Source organism: Poecilia mexicana, unplaced genomic scaffold (genome assembly GCF_051168715.1).
Source record: "Poecilia mexicana isolate PSO_F unplaced genomic scaffold, ASM5116871v1 scaffold_4, whole genome shotgun sequence".
Lineage (NCBI taxonomy): Eukaryota > Metazoa > Chordata > Actinopteri > Cyprinodontiformes > Poeciliidae > Poecilia > Poecilia mexicana.
The window spans coordinates 2,523,450-2,541,634 of NW_028263373.1; the positions used below are offsets into that span (position 1 = coordinate 2,523,450).

The 18,185-nt window shown below is 41.6% G+C and overlaps 1 protein-coding gene across 1 annotated transcript; it reads left to right on the forward strand.

Moving 5' to 3' along the window:
* Positions 1–1,388: 1,388 nt before the first annotated feature.
* Positions 1,389–17,448, forward strand: prrx1b (paired related homeobox 1b). Its single transcript, XM_014997725.2, has 4 exons — positions 1,389–2,025; positions 6,306–6,481; positions 10,949–11,130; positions 16,859–17,448. Exons 1-4 carry the CDS (start codon positions 1,779–1,781, stop codon positions 16,989–16,991), a joined length of 738 nt encoding a protein of 245 aa, XP_014853211.1. The 5' UTR covers positions 1,389–1,778; the 3' UTR covers positions 16,992–17,448.
* The last annotated feature ends 737 nt before the right edge of the window (positions 17,449–18,185 follow it).

Genomic DNA, 18,185 nt, shown 5'->3' on the forward strand with positions numbered 1-18,185 from the left:
TGGAGCAAAAATATTCATAATAAAATGACCCAAGTAAAAATAACATTTACAGTGTAGTAAAAATACTCCTAAAAGTGGATTTAAAAAATAGTTACCCAAGTAAATGTAACTAGTTAATACCCAAATGAAAGATTTCTTCCGAGCTTCAGGATCAGGATCTGGATTTTCTCCATCTGAACTGTTAAAACATGGAGAGAGAAAACTGTCTCTGATTGGCTGGAAAACACCTGAGAGTCTCACCTGAGAATGAATCCTGGACTCCGACCTGAACCGGGTGTCTAGGGATGGGTTTAGACCCAGAGGTCGGACCGACAACCGGAACCAGTTCTGAGGATCAGATCGGATCGGATTTGACAGGAAGCATCAGGACAGAAGAAGAAGAGTTTATAAAACATCTATAATCCTCCACAGCAGTGATGGGAACCTAATAGTGCTAATAGTTCATTTAAAGCCTAGAGGAATGGAAGCTAATGCTAAAACACTTTAGCAACACGGCATTTAGCAGAAGAAAATCCTTCAACACTCATTTCAACCACAGCCTGAGCTACGACTCGTCCTTTCACTCTGCTTTTACTTTTATAACCAAAACGTAAAATCATGTCAAATTTTATTAAACTGAACCTTTATAAAGCAGCCAAGAAAATTAACGCTTTAGAAAAGAACATAGTTAGAGAAAGCTAAGTGTGCTAAATGTTTTCAGGGCAGGAATGCTAATGAAACATTAGCTCCGCTATTAGCATATTAACGGAGGTGTTCACTTCCCACCAATGACAAACAGAAACAGATATGGATCCAAATCTAAAAGTTTTACGTTTTTCAAAATGTTATTTAGACATCAAAAAAAATGAAAAAAAGAGAAAACATTTTATTCCTGTCTACTGACCTCAGCAGCTTCCTGGTTTCTGTTTGTTTCTGTTTTCAGATGTCGCTCGATTCTTGACCCTCCATTTTCCCTCTGTCATTAGAAAATCATATTTATTGTCACATTCCTGAATCTTCTTTTTGGTTCTGAAATTATGAGTCATTTTAGGTTCTGAGTGATTATTGATTTATTGGATCATTTCTCTTTTAGTCATCGAGTTTATATTTGTTAAATGAAGACTTCCTGGTTTATTATCACTGTTATTGATTCTTTCTAATCTTTTGGGAACTGATTTTTTAGTTTTGACCGAACTGAACCTGTTTGTTGGATCTTCTTGTTCCAAAGGTCCGAAGTTTCTGGACCTTTAATGAAAACAAAATGGCTGCAAAAAAGTGAATAAAACTATGATGGCTGCTGGTGTAGTTTTTGTTTTAGTGATTTACGTTTCAGCTGAGTGACAGCAGAATCTGTCAGAAATAACAGATTTAAAAACAGAGCAGGGGGGGAGGGGGTGGAGAGAGAGAGAGGGAGAGAGAGAGAGAGAGAGAGAGTCCTGCCTCCTCGCGCCTCTTGGCTGCAGCTCGGCCAGTTTTGCGCATCTGGCCGTCCTTCACCCGCAGCAGCAGCAGCTCTTCCTGCTCAGATGTGACTCGGTCCAACTCGGAGCAGAACTTGTGATTCCTCTCCTCCTCCAGCTTCCCTCCTCTCCTCCCCTCTGCCGCGCCGCGCCGCCGGATGGATTGGTCGCTCTGGGTTTGATCGGGACTCGGTTCGGGACTCGGTTCGGGCTCTCCGCGGCTCCTCTGGATGTGAACAGCTCCGCGGAGCCCAGTCTGAGTGCGGCTGCTTTCCGGGGATCTGCTCGCTGTGATCCTCCTGAGCGCTGCGCCTTTTCCGCTTCTCCTGCGTTTGCGCCATGACTTCCAGCTATGCGCACGTAATGGACCGGCAGGCCGCCATCTCGAACCGGCTGGAGAGTCCCATCACGGCGAACCTGGACAACCTGCAGGCCAAGAAGAACTTCTCGGTGAGCCACCTGCTGGACCTGGAGGAGGCCGGGGAGATGGTGGGAACCCAGGCCGACGAGGGCGTCGGGGAGCCCGGGCGGAGCATGCTGGAGTCCCCGGGGCTGACCAGCGGCAGCGACACCACCCAGCAGGAGAGTAAGTGTGCGCAGATGGAGTCCGACTGTCAGCCGCAAACTAAACTCATCTGTTTTCATCACGTGCCCGCGGAGTCGCGCGCGCGCGCCCTGGCCATGCATCATCCTGACGGGCTCCCCGCAGAGCCGCCATTACTCCTCAGCCGGGCTTTGAAGTCCGCGCGGCGCGCTGGTGGACCCGGAGAGGGCGGGAGGCTCCGGGCCATAAATCTGCGCCGCTGACCTCAACCAGGCCGCATTTACGCTGCAGGTTTCCTCTGCAGACAAAAAACAACATAATAACTCAGAAAATATGAGTCACATGATGACGGAGCGCGGCCTGATTGGCGCAGAGCTGCGGAGTTTTCCCTCAGTTCCTGTTAAAACTCTGATCAGGTGTTTATTTACTTCAGAGGGAGGAAGGAGTTAAATGTTCCATCATTTTGTGCGTAAAAAGCGCATTAAAGCGCCAGAACTTCCTCATTAAAGGCGCAAACCGCCGCGCCGCTCGGCCTCCTCTGCGCACCGCAGAAAGAGTAAATAAACCGCCTCTCCTCCTCTCCTTTTGCGCCAGTTGACGGAACCGCTTTGGTTTTAATGACTGTTTTTGTTATTTCTCTAAAGGGGGGAAAAGCGCAGAGCTGTGCGGCAGGAAGTGCGCGGGTCACGTCGTTAATTCACGCTTATTTTCAGCCTGTCAAACACTCTCAGATGATCCGAGCCAATCATCTGTCATAATTAGCGCGCGTGTCCAGCCACAGATCAGCCAATCAGAGCCGCTCTTCATTTATGACAAAATAAATAAATTAAATTAAAAAACTGGATTTTCGTCATCAGGAAAATTAGACAACTATTTATTGTTGCGGGATAAGTTATGCTTTTTTCATATATTTACTTATAAATGCAACAGATGGATGTTTTTAGGCCGATTAAATAATTTAATCCTGTCATATCACTTCTGGTTCTGGTTCCGGTTCTGGATTGATGACAGGAGAAACTTTTAAATGACGCCATGCAGTCACACGTGATGAAGATGAGGATGAGGATGGCTTTGTTTGAAGCCAGTCAAAGTGCCGCTCAGCCGCTGCGTCATGAAAACGACGCAAACTTTTCAGTTTCAAATATTTGCAGCCAAAATACAAACAATGACATTAATATTTGAAATATATTTTTAAATTATATTTGTAATTGTTTTATTCTGTTTTTCCTTCTCGTGCAAATTTTAAGGCCAAAACAAAAGAAAGATGCTGAGATTTATCAAAAAATATCAAATTAAAACATTTTAATTAATTCAATAACATATTATTACTTCTTAGTTTTTATTGCTATAATCGTTTTTGTAAAAAAGACTAAAAGCTCATAAACCTCCATGTGGCAGATTGGACAGTTTTCCACTGAGCAGCAATCTGCCGCTCATTTTGCGGCTCATTCTGCCGCTGCAGCGTCACTTTGCCGCACATCAAACCTCCGCTGAGTTTTAGCCTCAAACTGCGTAATTCAGAGGCAGGACATTTATTTTTAGCTTTTTCTGCGTTTAGTAGAAAAAAACAAAAACTGAGAATTATGAGTAAAAGTTTTTACCCCAAAATATGAAGAAATAATAGAAGTAAAATAAAAAAAACAATTTCCCCTTTTTTCTGAACTAAAACAGTTTTAGATTTAATAAATAATTATTTTAAATTAGTTAGAGTTTATGATGATTTTAAATGTTGATATTTTGTGTAAAAATGACAAATTGAGCTGAAGGAAAATAAAATCTGTTTTAGTTTCTGAATCCAGAAAAACAGTCAAATTAATTTCCTGTTGAATTATTTAAAAAAATGACTGATAACAAAAATCTGCCAAACAGAACCAGAAATATATAAAATTGTTTATTTCCTTTTAATTCAGATCTTGGTTATTTTTAGACATAATTTGACCAAAATAATAATATTCATATTTTTATAGAACCTGAAGGAGATTTTTTCATTTTAACTCCAGTTTTGTTGTAAATCAGGTGATTTTAGAAAATAATCAGATCATTTTTGGTGAAGATGAAACCTGCTGCTGGTTTTCCTTCAGAGGAAAATGTTCTGATCCAGAAGTTCTGCAGAACCCAGCTGCCTCTGACTGGAACGCAGCTGAAGGAAATGATGTTTTCATTTCTCTAATCTGTTGGTTTTCAGCGCAGGGGCCCCGGGCCCCCGGCCAGGGGTCACCAGATAAACCCCAGAGGTCAAAGCCTGATTAGCTGAAGGAAAACAAATCAGTTCAGTTTCATCTGGAGCCGATTGGATCAGATCAGAACCAGAACAGCAGCCACTAAATCAGGACCGAGAATATTCCCTTACATCTATAATAATCTATATGCAGCTTTCTGTTAAAGGTCAAAGGTCAGCGAGAAATTAATCACCCGACAGACAAATACTACAGCAAAATTGTAAAAAGAAAAAACAAACAAGAAAAAAATATTTGAGTTAAATCTTGAAACAACGTTTGGAGAAAATGTTTTGGTTCTGATCCGTAAAGCGGTTCGGATTTAAACGCTGAGCCTGAAGAGACGTTCAGGTTCCTGAGGAAAATCCGTCATATGAAACTTTATCCTGCTAAAAGCTAAAACTTTATTCTGATAAAAATGAGAGGAAACCTGAAAACAACAAATCAGCTCTGAGTTCAACCTGCTGACTGCAAAACAAACAGGCAGCCGATGACACAGTGTGTGTGTGTGTGTGTGTGTGTGTGTGTGTGTGTGTGTGTGTGTGTGTGTGTGTGTGTGTGTGTGTGTGTGTGTGTCTGTGTCTGTGTGTGTGTTCCCTCTGAACTCATCAGTCTCTTTTCTCTAAAACTTCTCAGCAACTTTGATATAATTTTTCACTCATATCCCAATTAGTATAATTTATTTTACACTAAATTTGTGGTAAAAACCAAAATGATTTAATATCAAAGTCTTTAAATTTATTTTTATTAACAAAATCAGACCTGAAATGTTTCTGAATAATTAGTCAAATAAAACAAATAAAATTGTTGAGAAAAAAATGACAAAATGAAAAATGTAAAGAATTTTCCAAATTAAAATATTTTTCAAAATTCCTAATTTAGTTAACCAGGTTTTTATTTCTAACAAAATACTCTAAATATTTTTAAAACAATTTCTCGCTACGTGAAGTTTATAATAATTTAATTCATATTTTAGAAACTCGCGGCTGCAGCTCTTTTATTTTTACGCTGGATACAAAAACTTCATAAATGATACATCTGTATTTATTTTATGAGTTTATAAACTTTTACAAATAAATATTTTGAGAAATCAGCGGAAGTTTTGGAGGTTCTTCCTGTTTAGATCCGGTCAGTCCGGCTGAGTTTGGACCCGATGAACAGATTCGGTTCGGTGAAGCTGTTCTGGGCCGCAGCTGGACGGGTTCCGGGTTCCTGCCTGTTTGTAATTAGGACTCTTTACGCCGCGTCTCTGGTGAAAGTCTTGTTTTGTGGTTTTGTTGTGGAGCCGCAGGCTCCGGTTCCTCTGCAGGAACGTTCACCAGGAGGTTCGGTTCGGTTCTGGAGGTTGTTTCATTTAACAGCGAATTAAGACGAGTTTGATTTGTCTTATAGAAATAATGACTCCGCTATAACAGCAAAGCGGGATCCAATAGATCAGATTAAATCTGGTTCTGTTGCTTGAAATAAACATTTATGGGTTCTTTTTTTTACCATGTAAAGAGCCGGTTCTCTTCTCGGTTCCGCTGAATAAAACCCGGTTTAATGTTTCACAACCTTCAGATAAAAGACACCTTAGAATATTTGATAAGCATCTGCAGGAAATTTAGCTTTTGGGATTAAAAATAAAATAAAAACAGAAAATTTGACAAAAACAGATTTTTTTTCCTATTCATAAACCAACACGTCAAATTCAGTGCAATTAATCAGTGAAACAAAGCAGCAATTGCTGCTTTATATCCATATTTTAAACATGATCAATGAATACAGTTTATTTGTACAACGTAATTTGTCATCATAAAAACTCAAACAGTCGAGATTCTGATGAGTGTCCTCACCAAAATCATCCCTGAATGTCCAGTTCCGTTTATTTTGGTTCTTTGTGATTTTACGGAATGAGCAAAGATGAAACAGATTTAAAATGGTTTTTAATTCTTTTCACTTTTGCTTCAAGTTGATCAGAAATATTTTGGGTGAGACGTTTGGAAAAATCTGAAATTCTGCAACAATAAAACTGAGTAATTATTCAGATACAACAGGACAGTTTGCGGTTCAACCTGATCGGAGACGCTTGATGATCTCCATGGTAACCGTCTCTTCCTCCTGCAGACGAGCAGATGAACACGGAGGAGAAGAAGAAGCGGAAGCAGCGCCGGAACCGGACCACCTTCAACAGCAGCCAGCTGCAGGCGCTGGAGCGGGTCTTCGAGCGGACGCACTATCCGGACGCCTTCGTCAGGGAGGACCTGGCCCGCCGGGTCAACCTCACCGAGGCCCGCGTCCAGGTGAGGCTTTTATTCTGAAATCACCGGTCTGGTTCGCTTTAAGCCCCGACACTCCCCAGATAAATGTATTTAGCTAATAACGCGGCTCAGTGGCTGAAAGTGATTAACATGTTTAGATTTGTCATCAGGGAAACGATAAGAGGTTTGTGGTTCATTAGAGACGCCGCCTGCCGCCACACCAGGTTTCTATCTTCTGCATGGATCTGGCGGTGTGTGTGTGTGTGTGTGTGTGTGTGTGTGTGTGTGTGTGTGTGAGGACTGGATGCGATCAGAACACTGGATGTAATGATGTGTAATTTCCCCCGGCGGTTCTCAGATAAAGTGCAGCACATGAGGCGCTGCGGCCAGATCTCATCCTGACTCCGCTGAGGGACTCCATTAATGTTTATCGGCAGCTTCTGCAATTAATTAATCACAATTAATCCACAAAATTACCAGTTATTTAAAATAAAACACCACATTTCCTGCTAAATTATTGGAAAAACAGACATACGAGCTCAACAACAAAGATATTTGTTAATTTTTAATCTATTCTTCAGCCATCAGGTTTCCTGACGCTAACATTAGTGTTAGCTGCTACATGTTAGCATTGATGCTATTTTAGGATAGCATAGTTTCACTGATAGGCTAACTGCTTTCAGCACAACTTGAACACAACAAATATTTGTCATGTCCAGAGTCCAATCAGATCGTTTAGAAGCAGAAATGAACCGAGAAAAGCAGCTTTATCACCGCTGCTGTTAGCGGATGTACCTGTGCGTCCGATTTACGGGCGTACCGGAAACGGTTCCAGTCGGAACCTTTGTATGTATGAAAAAAGATTAATGGATAAAACTTTTCAAACCAATGTAATTAATTAACTGAGGATTTTTTAATCAGATATTAATTGAATTTGGCACTACTTTGTCAGCCAAATAACGCCTGTGTTTCTACACTGTTGATGGTGACTTTGCCACGTATTCTTCCACCAATCGTTGGGTTGGAAATCTGGAATAATGCAGTGACTGAGGCACTATTTTCTCAGGCGATTGTTGGAAGGATATATAATAAAATGTAGATTTCTTTTTCTAAAAACAGATCAGTCTGAGTAAAAATTGTTAAAGATTTTAACACAGCTTTGTTTTTGTATTTGTCTTTTCTTCTGGCTCCATTTTTGGTATCACTTTAAATGTTTCCTTTCGCTGCTCCGCGTTTTGTTTTGAGCTCTGTTGAACTTGTTGGAAATCTGAGTTTTTCCTGAGAAAGCTGCTCCTCTTTCTGCTCCTGCTGGAGTTTGTTTGTTTGTGTGGAGATGAAGCTGCTGGCGCAGTCGGCCGCGGCGTCGAGGCGTCCTTCGGCTCAGGAAGCAGAGAAAATTAAATAAATATGTGACGTAAAAGTCAAGCAGTGAAAAGTTTCTCCATGTTTTCTACATAAATCCTGACACAAGCAGCTGCAGGACGTCCAACTCATAGAAAACTAGTCCTGCTCAGTGGAAGGATACGCAGAGAAACACTGATGTTTTCTGGATAACAAAATAGACCCTACACATTAATACAGACTTTTCTTAAAAATCTAAAACCAAATGAATCTCAAATAAATCAGATTTTTATAATGCTTACTCTGTTTCTGTGTAGGACCTATTTTCTTAGCCAAAGAACGGCAGTCGTTTTGATGAACGTATTCTTCCACTGGTCAGAAGAGTTTGTTTCAGACTCTGGGAATTATTCCTGTAAAGATTTAAAATCTGTAGTTTTCCAGGTTTTTTCCGAGGTTTTCCGTTGAGCTAATCGTTTAATCCAGAACCGAGGGCGTTCTCCGGTTCCAGCAGACGGAGGAAGAATAAATAAATAAGTCATGTTAAAGTAGTGACCTGTAAATATGAGTAAACCTCTATAAGGAGCAGCTGCTGAGGAACCTGATTGGTGGAAGGATACGTTGGTGAGAAAAGATTTAATTCAATTTCATTTATCAATTAAATCCTGAATTTTTCCTAAATGTTTCAGTCGCCTGAGATGTTGAGGATTTTTACGCTTCTTCACTTTCACACCAGTCGGTTATTTTAATAGTTTTAAACCGAATGACGTCATCGTTATGGGCTTATTTCCATGCTGCCTCTCATCGTATCCCTCCTCTGCTGAGACCGGATCTCCTTTTCTGTGTTAATTAGATTTTAAATATTTTTCCTGTTTTATCTTTTTCTTCAGAGAAACAAGTGAAACTGTGAAAATCTGACAGTTTCATCTGGAGTTTATCTAAAAACAGAAACAGAATCCTGCACCTGATTGGTGGAGGGATACCTGGTGAAATAATCGAGCCTCTCTGCCGTGACGGTGAAAATCGTAATCGCTGAATCAGTTTGAATCGATTTGAAGGGAGAATATTTGAGGTGCTGATTTGAACACGTTGATCTCAAATCGGCTCCAAACTGACAGGATCCAGGAACTAAACTAAACCGATTCCTCACATTTCTGATCAGCTGCTGATCACTTATCACTTTTTACTTAAATAGTAGAAACAAAATAAACAATAGCAGAATATTTTCCTCCTTTTCTGCAGGCCGTTTCGTGATGTTTACTGTAGAAATCTAGTCGCTCTCTCTGGTTTTAGTGTCAGATGTTTTCATATCAACACGTTTCCTCCTCTGAAAACAAGCCCTTAACGTTCCTGTTCGTTTCCAGACCCTTCCAGGCTTATTTTGTGAATTATTTTGACTTTTAAGATCCAAATGTCAGGAGAGTTTTGTGACTCATTCGGCTGCAGCTGCGGCAATCGTGCGAGGAGCAAAACAGATTTTATAGGCGACGAACACATGTTGGGAAAACAGCTCTGCAGAAAACGTTCCTGCAACTGTTGTTTTAAACGCATTAAGGTTGCATCCAATAAAGCAGGAAAACAACCAGCCAGCCCTCCTGTTGGTCTGAAGCTGCAGATAAACTCTACCTCCTCTCTCACAGCTCACTGAAAGTTTTTCTTCTGCGGGGAAACGGAGGAAATGGTGATGTTGGCGCGAGCGGAGCTGCACATCTGTGATTAATGTGCAGAAATCCTTTGATAAAAGAGACTCATTCCAGAGGCTGTGCGTCAGCGAGGCCCTGTGAGCGCCGGCAGCTTCTAATAATGGATTTGATTTCACAGCAAGAAACAACATCCCGGCCCCCCCACTCCGCGCTTTGAGTCATCGCCTTTCGCCGAGGACGGAGGCAGCCGGGCTGATGAGGCCTGGAGGAGGAGGAAGAAACCTCCTCACATGTCATGATTTAAACTCCTAGATGGCTCTGGTCTCTGCGGCTGAATTTAACTGCAGATAATGAGCGAAATCCCGGGAACCAGATATGAAAAGGCTGTTGTGTTGGGGCCAGGATCCGACCGGGCGCTGGGACTCCGTCTGGGCCGCTTGGCCTGCTGCTCCTTTCTGCGCGTTTCTGATCCGTTTCTCCCATTGAAGCCAAAAAGCGGCTGGCTGAGCCTGAAACTACTGCAGAAAGTAAAAGATATCCAGCGCTGTAACCCGGTGGGGAGTCCTCAGGATGTTAGCTGCAGCATTTCATGCTAGCTCAGAGAATCAGAGAATTCATGGCTCCTCATCCATCATCAGGGTGGAAACACTTCCACTCATCTGCTAGTAGAGAGCTAATGTTTCCTTTAGTGCTTTAGCAGTTTGCTAACTCTGAAAGTCTTTAGCACACTTAGCTTCCCCTAAATTAATTTGTCCAGATCAATCCCAAAGCACTGATTTAGTTGGATGCTCTATGAACTTTCAGCTGAATAAAGTTTTGGTTTTGGTTATTAACTTTTAAGAATCCTTCATGTAGTTGAATGTTTATATATTTATGCTCTTATTTTGAAGTGAGTAACAAAAAGTTCTGTTTCCTCTCCTCCATTTCTCTTTGTAAAGAAACTTTATTGCCCATTAGTCTTAGCTTTCTCTAAATACTGTGTTGGTGTAGCGCGTTAGCGTTAGCGGAACTTTATGATTGGTGCTCTAGGGTGAGTGATGCTAACTTTTTAGCTACTTTTTAAGGGGTGGGTGGTGCACATTTCCAGCCCTCACAGCTTTTATAGGATTCAAAAATAAAATGAAACTAAAGATTATGTCAAAATCTCCAACTTTAGTCCTGAAACATCCCTGAAGTTAATCTTGTGATTGTCAAGATAAGCTGCTGAAAGAGGAAAGTCCTCAGTTTGGGATTTATAGAAAGCAGCCGAGTTTCTTGAACCTTTTCTTCTTCACTGAAAGTTTTTGGAACAATGATGAGAAAACAGCGTTTTTTTGAAAATGTTGAGTCACTTAAAGTTTATTTTTCAATTTATTTGCCCACAAGGTAAAAAGCAGAACATAGAAATATTGTGAGGATGCTTTGAAGCCATGATCCCAGTTTTGTCTTGTGGCTGCTGTGTTTTGGGGCGTTCTATCCAGCCGTTTTGCTCGTGGTCGGCTTGCGATGCGCGGTTGGTCTCACTCCTGGTGTCTTCCTGTCGTTCCAGGTCTGGTTCCAGAACAGGAGAGCCAAGTTTCGCAGGAATGAGCGAGCCATGCTGGCCAGCAAAAACGCCTCGCTGCTCAAGTCTTACTCAGGAGAAGTCACGGCGGTGGAGCAGCCCATCGTGCCACGCCCCGCGCCGCGCCCCAACGACTACCTGTCCTGGGGCAGCGCTGCCCCCTACAGGTACAGTCTGCTTCTTCAACCCGAGTCGACCCAAAGCTGTGATTCTTCCCTGGTGCTGTACTTCAGTACACTGCAGTTAAAAACTAAATTAGAAGCTTTATCTTTGCAGCTAATGGCTCCCAGTTGTCGTAAACCCCAACAGGGTCTGTTTATTGGACTTTAAGCATCAAACAATGTGTTTACTGGTGGTTGTTGGAGAGATTTAATAAAATGCAAACTGACAGGGATGCTAATTGAATGATTTTTACGCTCATGTTGGATTTTGAGGTCTTTACTGTTGAGAAACCTCTTTTATATCCGACTTACCTCATCAGACCGAACCGGATGATCTCAACAGGGATCCAGATATATTCTGTTAGCCGGTAGCTGGGCTCAAGCTAACTCTGGAGTTTAACTGGGAGACAGAGAAAGCTCCCAGTCTGACCAGTGATCAGCCAAAAGTAATGCCAGTACAACCAGGACTCACCAATGAGAAAATGGCGACGCCTTCGTTAGTGCTGGAAAGTCAAAGGTTTCCAACTTCAGAATTCAACATGGCTGCAGTATGTATCCAAAACTCATCAGCTGCAGCAACAAGCTGCTCACTTTACGTTTTTATCACTAATTCATATGTTGATGCTGAGTTTGAAAGCATAAATGCTCATGAGTGTGGTTGTGTTTAAAGTAATGTCCGTCCCACATCAGTCGCTGTTTTTGGTGAAACTGCTGATGCTGCACATTTTCTGAACAGACAAACTTTCCTGTCCTCTTTTCTGCAAATTAGGAACATATCATCATTTTTCTTCATGCTTTATTCAGAATACAAAAAGTTGTGAAAAACTAGTCATTGCAAGCACTGTGGTTTATTTGAACACCACTGTGTGCTGCTGTTAGCACGCTAAAGCAGCTAAAGCAGCTAAAGATAGCTAGCCTGGTTACTGTTGATAAAAACCAGAAAAAAATATTTTTATTCCTCAAAGAAAATCTGTTAAGATCTGATTGGATTTGATGGATCAATAAATATATAAGCTAACTGTTAGCACAGAGTATCATCCATGCTTTGGCTACTAGCATGTTATTGCTAATTAGCTTAACGGCTAAATTGATCTCTATTTTGTTCATAATAAATTTTGTTTCCAGTAACTGAAAAATATTTGATTAAGCAAAATTAAAAGTTGAGTTAGTTTTAATGATTTTATAAACATTTCCTCGGCATGTAGGGATAAAAAAAACGTTTTTTTGTTCTGGTGGTCTGTGGAGAATCTTAAAGATTTCATAATTCAGTTTTGAGTTCAAAGACTCTGACAGTCCGTTCGTTATCAAAAAATGTAAGAAGTGGTTTTATTTTGAACACCACCGCATGTTGCTATTAGCTTAATAAAATGGCTGCAGACAGTTAGCCAGTTAGCCAGTTAGCCTGGACATGGAGCTTAAAGTGAGGAAAAACCAACTATTTTCAATCTTCAAGTGAATCTGATTAAATTCAGTTTGATGTGATCTCCAAGTTAAAACCTTTAGAGTAAATACATAAGCTAACAATTAGCCTCACAGTCTCATCAATGCTTTGGCTAGTAGCATGTTATTGTTATTAGCTTAACGGCTAAGTTAATCTGACTAACTAAATACAACATTTCCAGGAAAAGAGAAAGATTTGATAAAACAAAATAAAAACTTTAGTTTGTTCCAGTAATTTTATAAATGTTCTCTCAGCATTTAGTGATGAACAAACATTTTCTTTGCTCAGGTCTGAGGATGAAAGTCAAGTTCTACACCAGTTTTGGTCTGATGAGTCTTAAACATCACATTGTGTGTAAAGAAAATGGAAATCGTTTGTGTGTTTTCTTATCAAGCGTCGCTGCAGGAGTCGGAGAAATGTGAAGCATGAAGAAGTTCAGTAAATGTTCTGCAGAACATCTTGGTTCTGGTTCTGCAGAACATCTCTGGGCTGAAGAGGCTGAGCTGATGCTTCAGTAGCTGCGGCGGCGTCTCGCTCTGTTATCGTTTCATTTCCTCCCGCTCCGCCGCCTCAACATGCTCCTCATTCCTCCTCATGTCTTCATCTCCTCTGATCCGTCTGAACGCAGCTGCAGCTCACAGAAACTATTTCTATAAAAACGCTGAAACGCTACACCATCAGTCTTTAATGTGCAGGAAGAGTCTCAATGCCACTTCAGAACCAAACTGTTTGACTTTGTCTGAATTATAAAGGCCAAAAGGTTTGTTGCCAAACCGACTGTAAGCTTTATTCATAACGAAGTTCATAAAGATGAGCAGAACAGGCGTCGATATCCACCTGCCTGTATCTGGGACTCAGTCCAGGTGTTGCAACATTACGGTCAGATTAGGAGAATATTTCTGTAAATAACGAGAATAAACGTAGAATATTGTGAGAAAAATGTATATTGTGAGAATAAAGTTGTAATATTATGTTGAAAGCTACCAAAAGTAATATGACTGCAAAAAAGAAAATTGTGCATATAAGTCAAAAAGTTGTGCAAATTCTTAAATAAGTAAAACTATGTGGCGTTTATTTTCTCTGCAATAATCTTTAATATAATGTTACCTGAATAAAGTCTTAGAAATATGAAAATAATCGTATTACAAGAATAAAGTCTTAATATTACACAGATGAAGTAGTAACTATTAGAGAACTAAACTAAAGCTTTTAGTTTGTGAAATAAGTTTAGCATCTTGTTGGTGTCGGTTTTATAAATAATTAATATTTTAACTCATCATCATCAGGACTTTAAAACCACAGAGTCTGATCACTGTTAAAGGTTTTTATATTTGAACTCTGGTTTCATCTCCACTCAAACCAACTGACTGAAAATAATTCAGTGTAAACCCAGACCTGGTTTCACCTGCTGATTAAACCAGACCTGGTTTCACCTGCTGATTAAACCCAGACCTGGTTTCACCTGCTGATTAAACCAGACCTGGTTTCACCTGCTGATTAAACCAGACCTGGTTTCACCTGCTGATTAAACCAGACCTGGTTTCACCTGCTGATTAAACCAGACCTGGTTTCACCTGCTGATTAAACCAGACCTGGTATCACCTGCTGATTAAACCAGACCTGGTTTCACCTGCTGATTAAAACCAGACCTGGTTTCACCTGCTGATTAAACCAGACCTGGTTTCACCTGCTGATTAAACCAGACCTGGTTTCACCTGCTGATTAAACCAGACCTGGTTTCACCTGCTGATTAAACCAGACCTGGTTTCACCTGCTGATTAAACCAGACCTGGTTTCACCTGCTGATTAAACCCAGACCTGGTTTCACCTGCTGATTAAACCAGACCTGGTTTCACCTGCTGATTAAACCCAGACCTGGTTTCACCTGCTGATTAAACCAGACCTGGTTTCACCTGCTGATTAAAACCAGACCTGGTTTCACCTGCTGATTAAAACCAGACCTGGTTTCACCTGCTGATTAAAACCAGACCTGGTTTCACCTGCTGATTAAACCCAGACCTGGTTTCACCTGCTGATTAAACCCAGACCTGGTTTCACCTGCTGATTAAACCCAGACCTGGTTTCACCTGCTGATTAAACCAGACCTGGTTTCACCTGCTGATTAAAACCAGACCTGGTTTCACCTGCTGATTAAAACCAGACCTGGTTTCACCTGCTGATTAAAACCAGACCTGGTTTCACCTGCTGATTAAAACCAGAAGGAAACGTCGACTGAACCTGTTAGAGAAAAACATCCGTAGTTTATTCTGCTTTTATTCAGAATCTGTGAATCTTCACCGACTGAGAGGCTTTAATAGCATCACTGTGCTGCTGAATGTGCAGTTAGATCTGGTTCTGGTCCGGTTCTGACCTGGTTCTGGTCCGGTTCTGACCTGGTTCTGGTCCGGTTCTGACCCAGTTCTGACCTGGTTCTGACACGGTTCTGATCCGGTTCTGGTCTGGTTCTGATCCAGTTCGGACTCCTTCAGCTTTTAGATAAAACTGACAGGTTTTCGGTTTCCATCATTTCTCTGATTAAAGGTTTTTAATGAACACAGAGAAGGAGATCCGGTCTGAGCAGCGGAAGGATACGGCGAGCAGCCAGCGTGAAGAGTCCCATAATTCAGTTTAAAACTATTAAAATAACCGACTGGTGTGAAAGTGAAGAAGCGTAAAAATCCTCAACATCTCAGGCGACTGAAACATTTAGGAAAAATTCAGGATTTAATTGATAAATGAAATTGAATTAAATCTTTTCTCACCAACGTATCCTTCCACCAATCAGGTTCCTCAGCAGCTGCTCCTTATAGAGGTTTACTCATATTTACAGGTCACTACTTTAACATGACTTATTTATTTATTCTTCCTCCGTCTGCTGGAACCGGAGAACGCCCTCGGTTCTGGATTAAACGATTAGCTCAACGGAAAACCTCGGAAAAAACCTGGAAAACTACAGATTTTAAATCTTTACAGGAATAATTCCCAGAGTCTGAAACAAACTCTTCTGACCAGTGGAAGAATACGTTCATCAAAACGACTGCCGTTCTTTGGCTAAGAAAATAGGTCCTACACAGAAACAGAGTAAGCATTATAAAAATCTGATTTATTTGAGATTCATTTGGTTTTAGATTTTTAAGAAAAGTCTGTATTAATGTGTAGGGTCTATTTTGTTATCCAGAAAACATCAGTGTTTCTCTGCGTATCCTTCCACTGAGCAGGACTAGTTTTCTATGAGTTGGACGTCCTGCAGCTGCTTGTGTCAGGATTTATGTAGAAAACATGGAGAAACTTTTCCCTGCTTGACTTTTACGTCACATATTTATTTAATTTTCTCTGCTTCCTGAGCCGAAGGACGCCTCGCCGCCGCGGCCGACTGCGCCAGCAGCTTCATCTCCACACAAACAAACGGCTCGTCTTCACTCTGCTGGATTGTCAGATCCAGTTTCTCTCTGTTGTTTGTGGATCATAAATCAGGACCAGAACCGGTTCCGGTTCCTTCCCGCTCCAGAATAATTGTGTTCAATGTAAACACCTCTCTCTCTCTCTCTGCGTGTCGGGGCGATCGGCCTCCGTCCTGATGAGGTGATAATGTGAAAACGAAGCGTATTAAATCCGGCGGTGACCCCGTGACCCCGCAGCTCTTTTGCCACTCTGGTGGTTTACAGTGAGCTCTGTTAGAAGCAGCCAGACGTGTTTCATCAAACCGAGGATTCTCCCGAGGCCGGACCGGAGCGACTCGATCAGGGCTCCATTAAAGAGAAGCAGGAGAGACGGTCTGGAAGCCATTTCCTTTGAATATTCCAACAATGCAGTGGGAGTCGCCATAGTAACCACGGTTGCTATGGCGACTCCCACCCTGGCCAGAGGAGCGGCGTTAGAATAACGCACACTTCAAACCGTCACTAGAAATGGTTAAAGTTTATTTGATTTGAATTGTTTCTGTCCTGTTAGATCATTATTGACTTGATGTGTTGATGATTTAGAGACGTGAAATTATTGTTGGCCTGCATCAGAGCAGAAACGGGTTTAAATGCTCGTTTGTTCCAGTTTCTTCTGAACCAATCAGAGCTGCAGCCTGACGGCAGTGAAGGAGAATCAAAATGGAGACAAATGTCAGGCTGAGGATGATGATGATGAAGATAAAAACTGTGGCCAAGACGCTCCAAATGTCAAACAACTGACACAAAATAGTCCGAATCTGAAGTTAGAGAATTTTATCTGATTGTCAGTGATGGCTAAAGGCTAGCTGTGCTAACCACAAAGCGACACTAACGCTTGGTTGTGTCTCCACAGCGCCATGGCGACCTACCCGCCCACCTGCTCCAACACCAACACGTCCCAGGGCATGAACATGGCCAACAGCATCGCCAACCTGCGGCTCAAAGCCAAGGAGTACAGCTTGAACCAGGTTCCCACGGTCAACTGAGCCGCCGCTCCGGACCGGACAGGAAACGGCCAGGCCGTCCCGGGACGGGGGCGGGGCTTCTAACCCGAGGTGACTTTACTTCCTCCTGAGGTTCTCTGAACTCTGAAGGACTTCCTGAGCGGATTTAGCATCCAGCGTCTGGCTTTGACTGGGACTCGGACCGTTTGGAATCCCCCGTTTTCATTTTTCTTCTTTTTTAAACGTCGCGGATAAAAACCAAAAGTGGGACCAACCAACCAAACACTTTGTCATTTACTCATTATTTTTTTAAAAACATGTTTTTTCTCCATGTTATACCACTGAAAAGCTGCTTCAGTGCTTTCTGACCTACATGTTATATAGTCCAGTATAAAGTTAATGTATTTCTGAAGCCAAACCAGTAGATAATTTCCTATGATATACTTTATTTGTAACAGAACCTTGTATATGAATAAAAAAGCATTTCAAGCAACCCAAACAGATTCCAGCTGGAGGATTTGTCACGTTTGTGCAGCAGAAATCAGATTTTTGTTGTTGTTTTACAGTGCAGTCTAACTTAAATCACACTTCAGACACTGTGTGAAATAAAGTCTGTTTATAGCCGGGGCCATTTGGAAAGCAAACCTGATCGCGGCGCTCCGGCTCGGCCCATAAAGGAGAGATTTATCACCAGAGAACAGAAAAACTGGAGCTGCTCATGCTCTCTGTCCGGAGTGTTTTCTTTCCCAGATTAGAAAAGCCTGAAGTTTCCATCTTTAAAACCCGAATATTTACGAGGAGGGAAGTCCTCTCCTTAATGCGGAGGGGCCCCGGGGCCTCGTTTGCTCCACGGCTCGCCGTTTCTTCTTCGCGACCCCTGGTGACCCTCGGCACGGACCAACACATGTCCTCCGAGTCGGGCTGAGCATCAGAACAAGTGCCTTGAAAAAAGCAGATTTATAATTCAGAAGGTTTCACCGCCTGAAGCTGACCTGCTCCGGGTTCGGAAACCTGATTCGGCTTCACATTTATTCCAGATTTGAAAACTTTTAGAGGCTTTTGGATCAAACTCAGGCTGTGAAACTTTGGAAAGTGAAACGTTTCTGCGCTGTTCAGAAACTTCAGTTAAAACTTTAAATTATCATTAAACTCAGAAAATTCAAAGAAATAAAAAATGTCTGACATGAATTTGTATTTGATTTTTAGATTCATTCTTCAACGTTCAGGAAGTCAAAG

Coding starts and splice junctions, on each gene's coding strand:
- prrx1b (XM_014997725.2), top strand. CDS start 1,779: ATGACTTCCAGCTATGCGCACGTAATGGACCGGCAGGCCGCCATCTCG. Junction 2,026..6,305: donor CGACACCACCCAGCAGGAGA/GTAAGTGTGCGC, acceptor TTCCTCCTGCAG/ACGAGCAGATGAACACGGAG. Junction 6,482..10,948: donor TCACCGAGGCCCGCGTCCAG/GTGAGGCTTTTA, acceptor CTGTCGTTCCAG/GTCTGGTTCCAGAACAGGAG.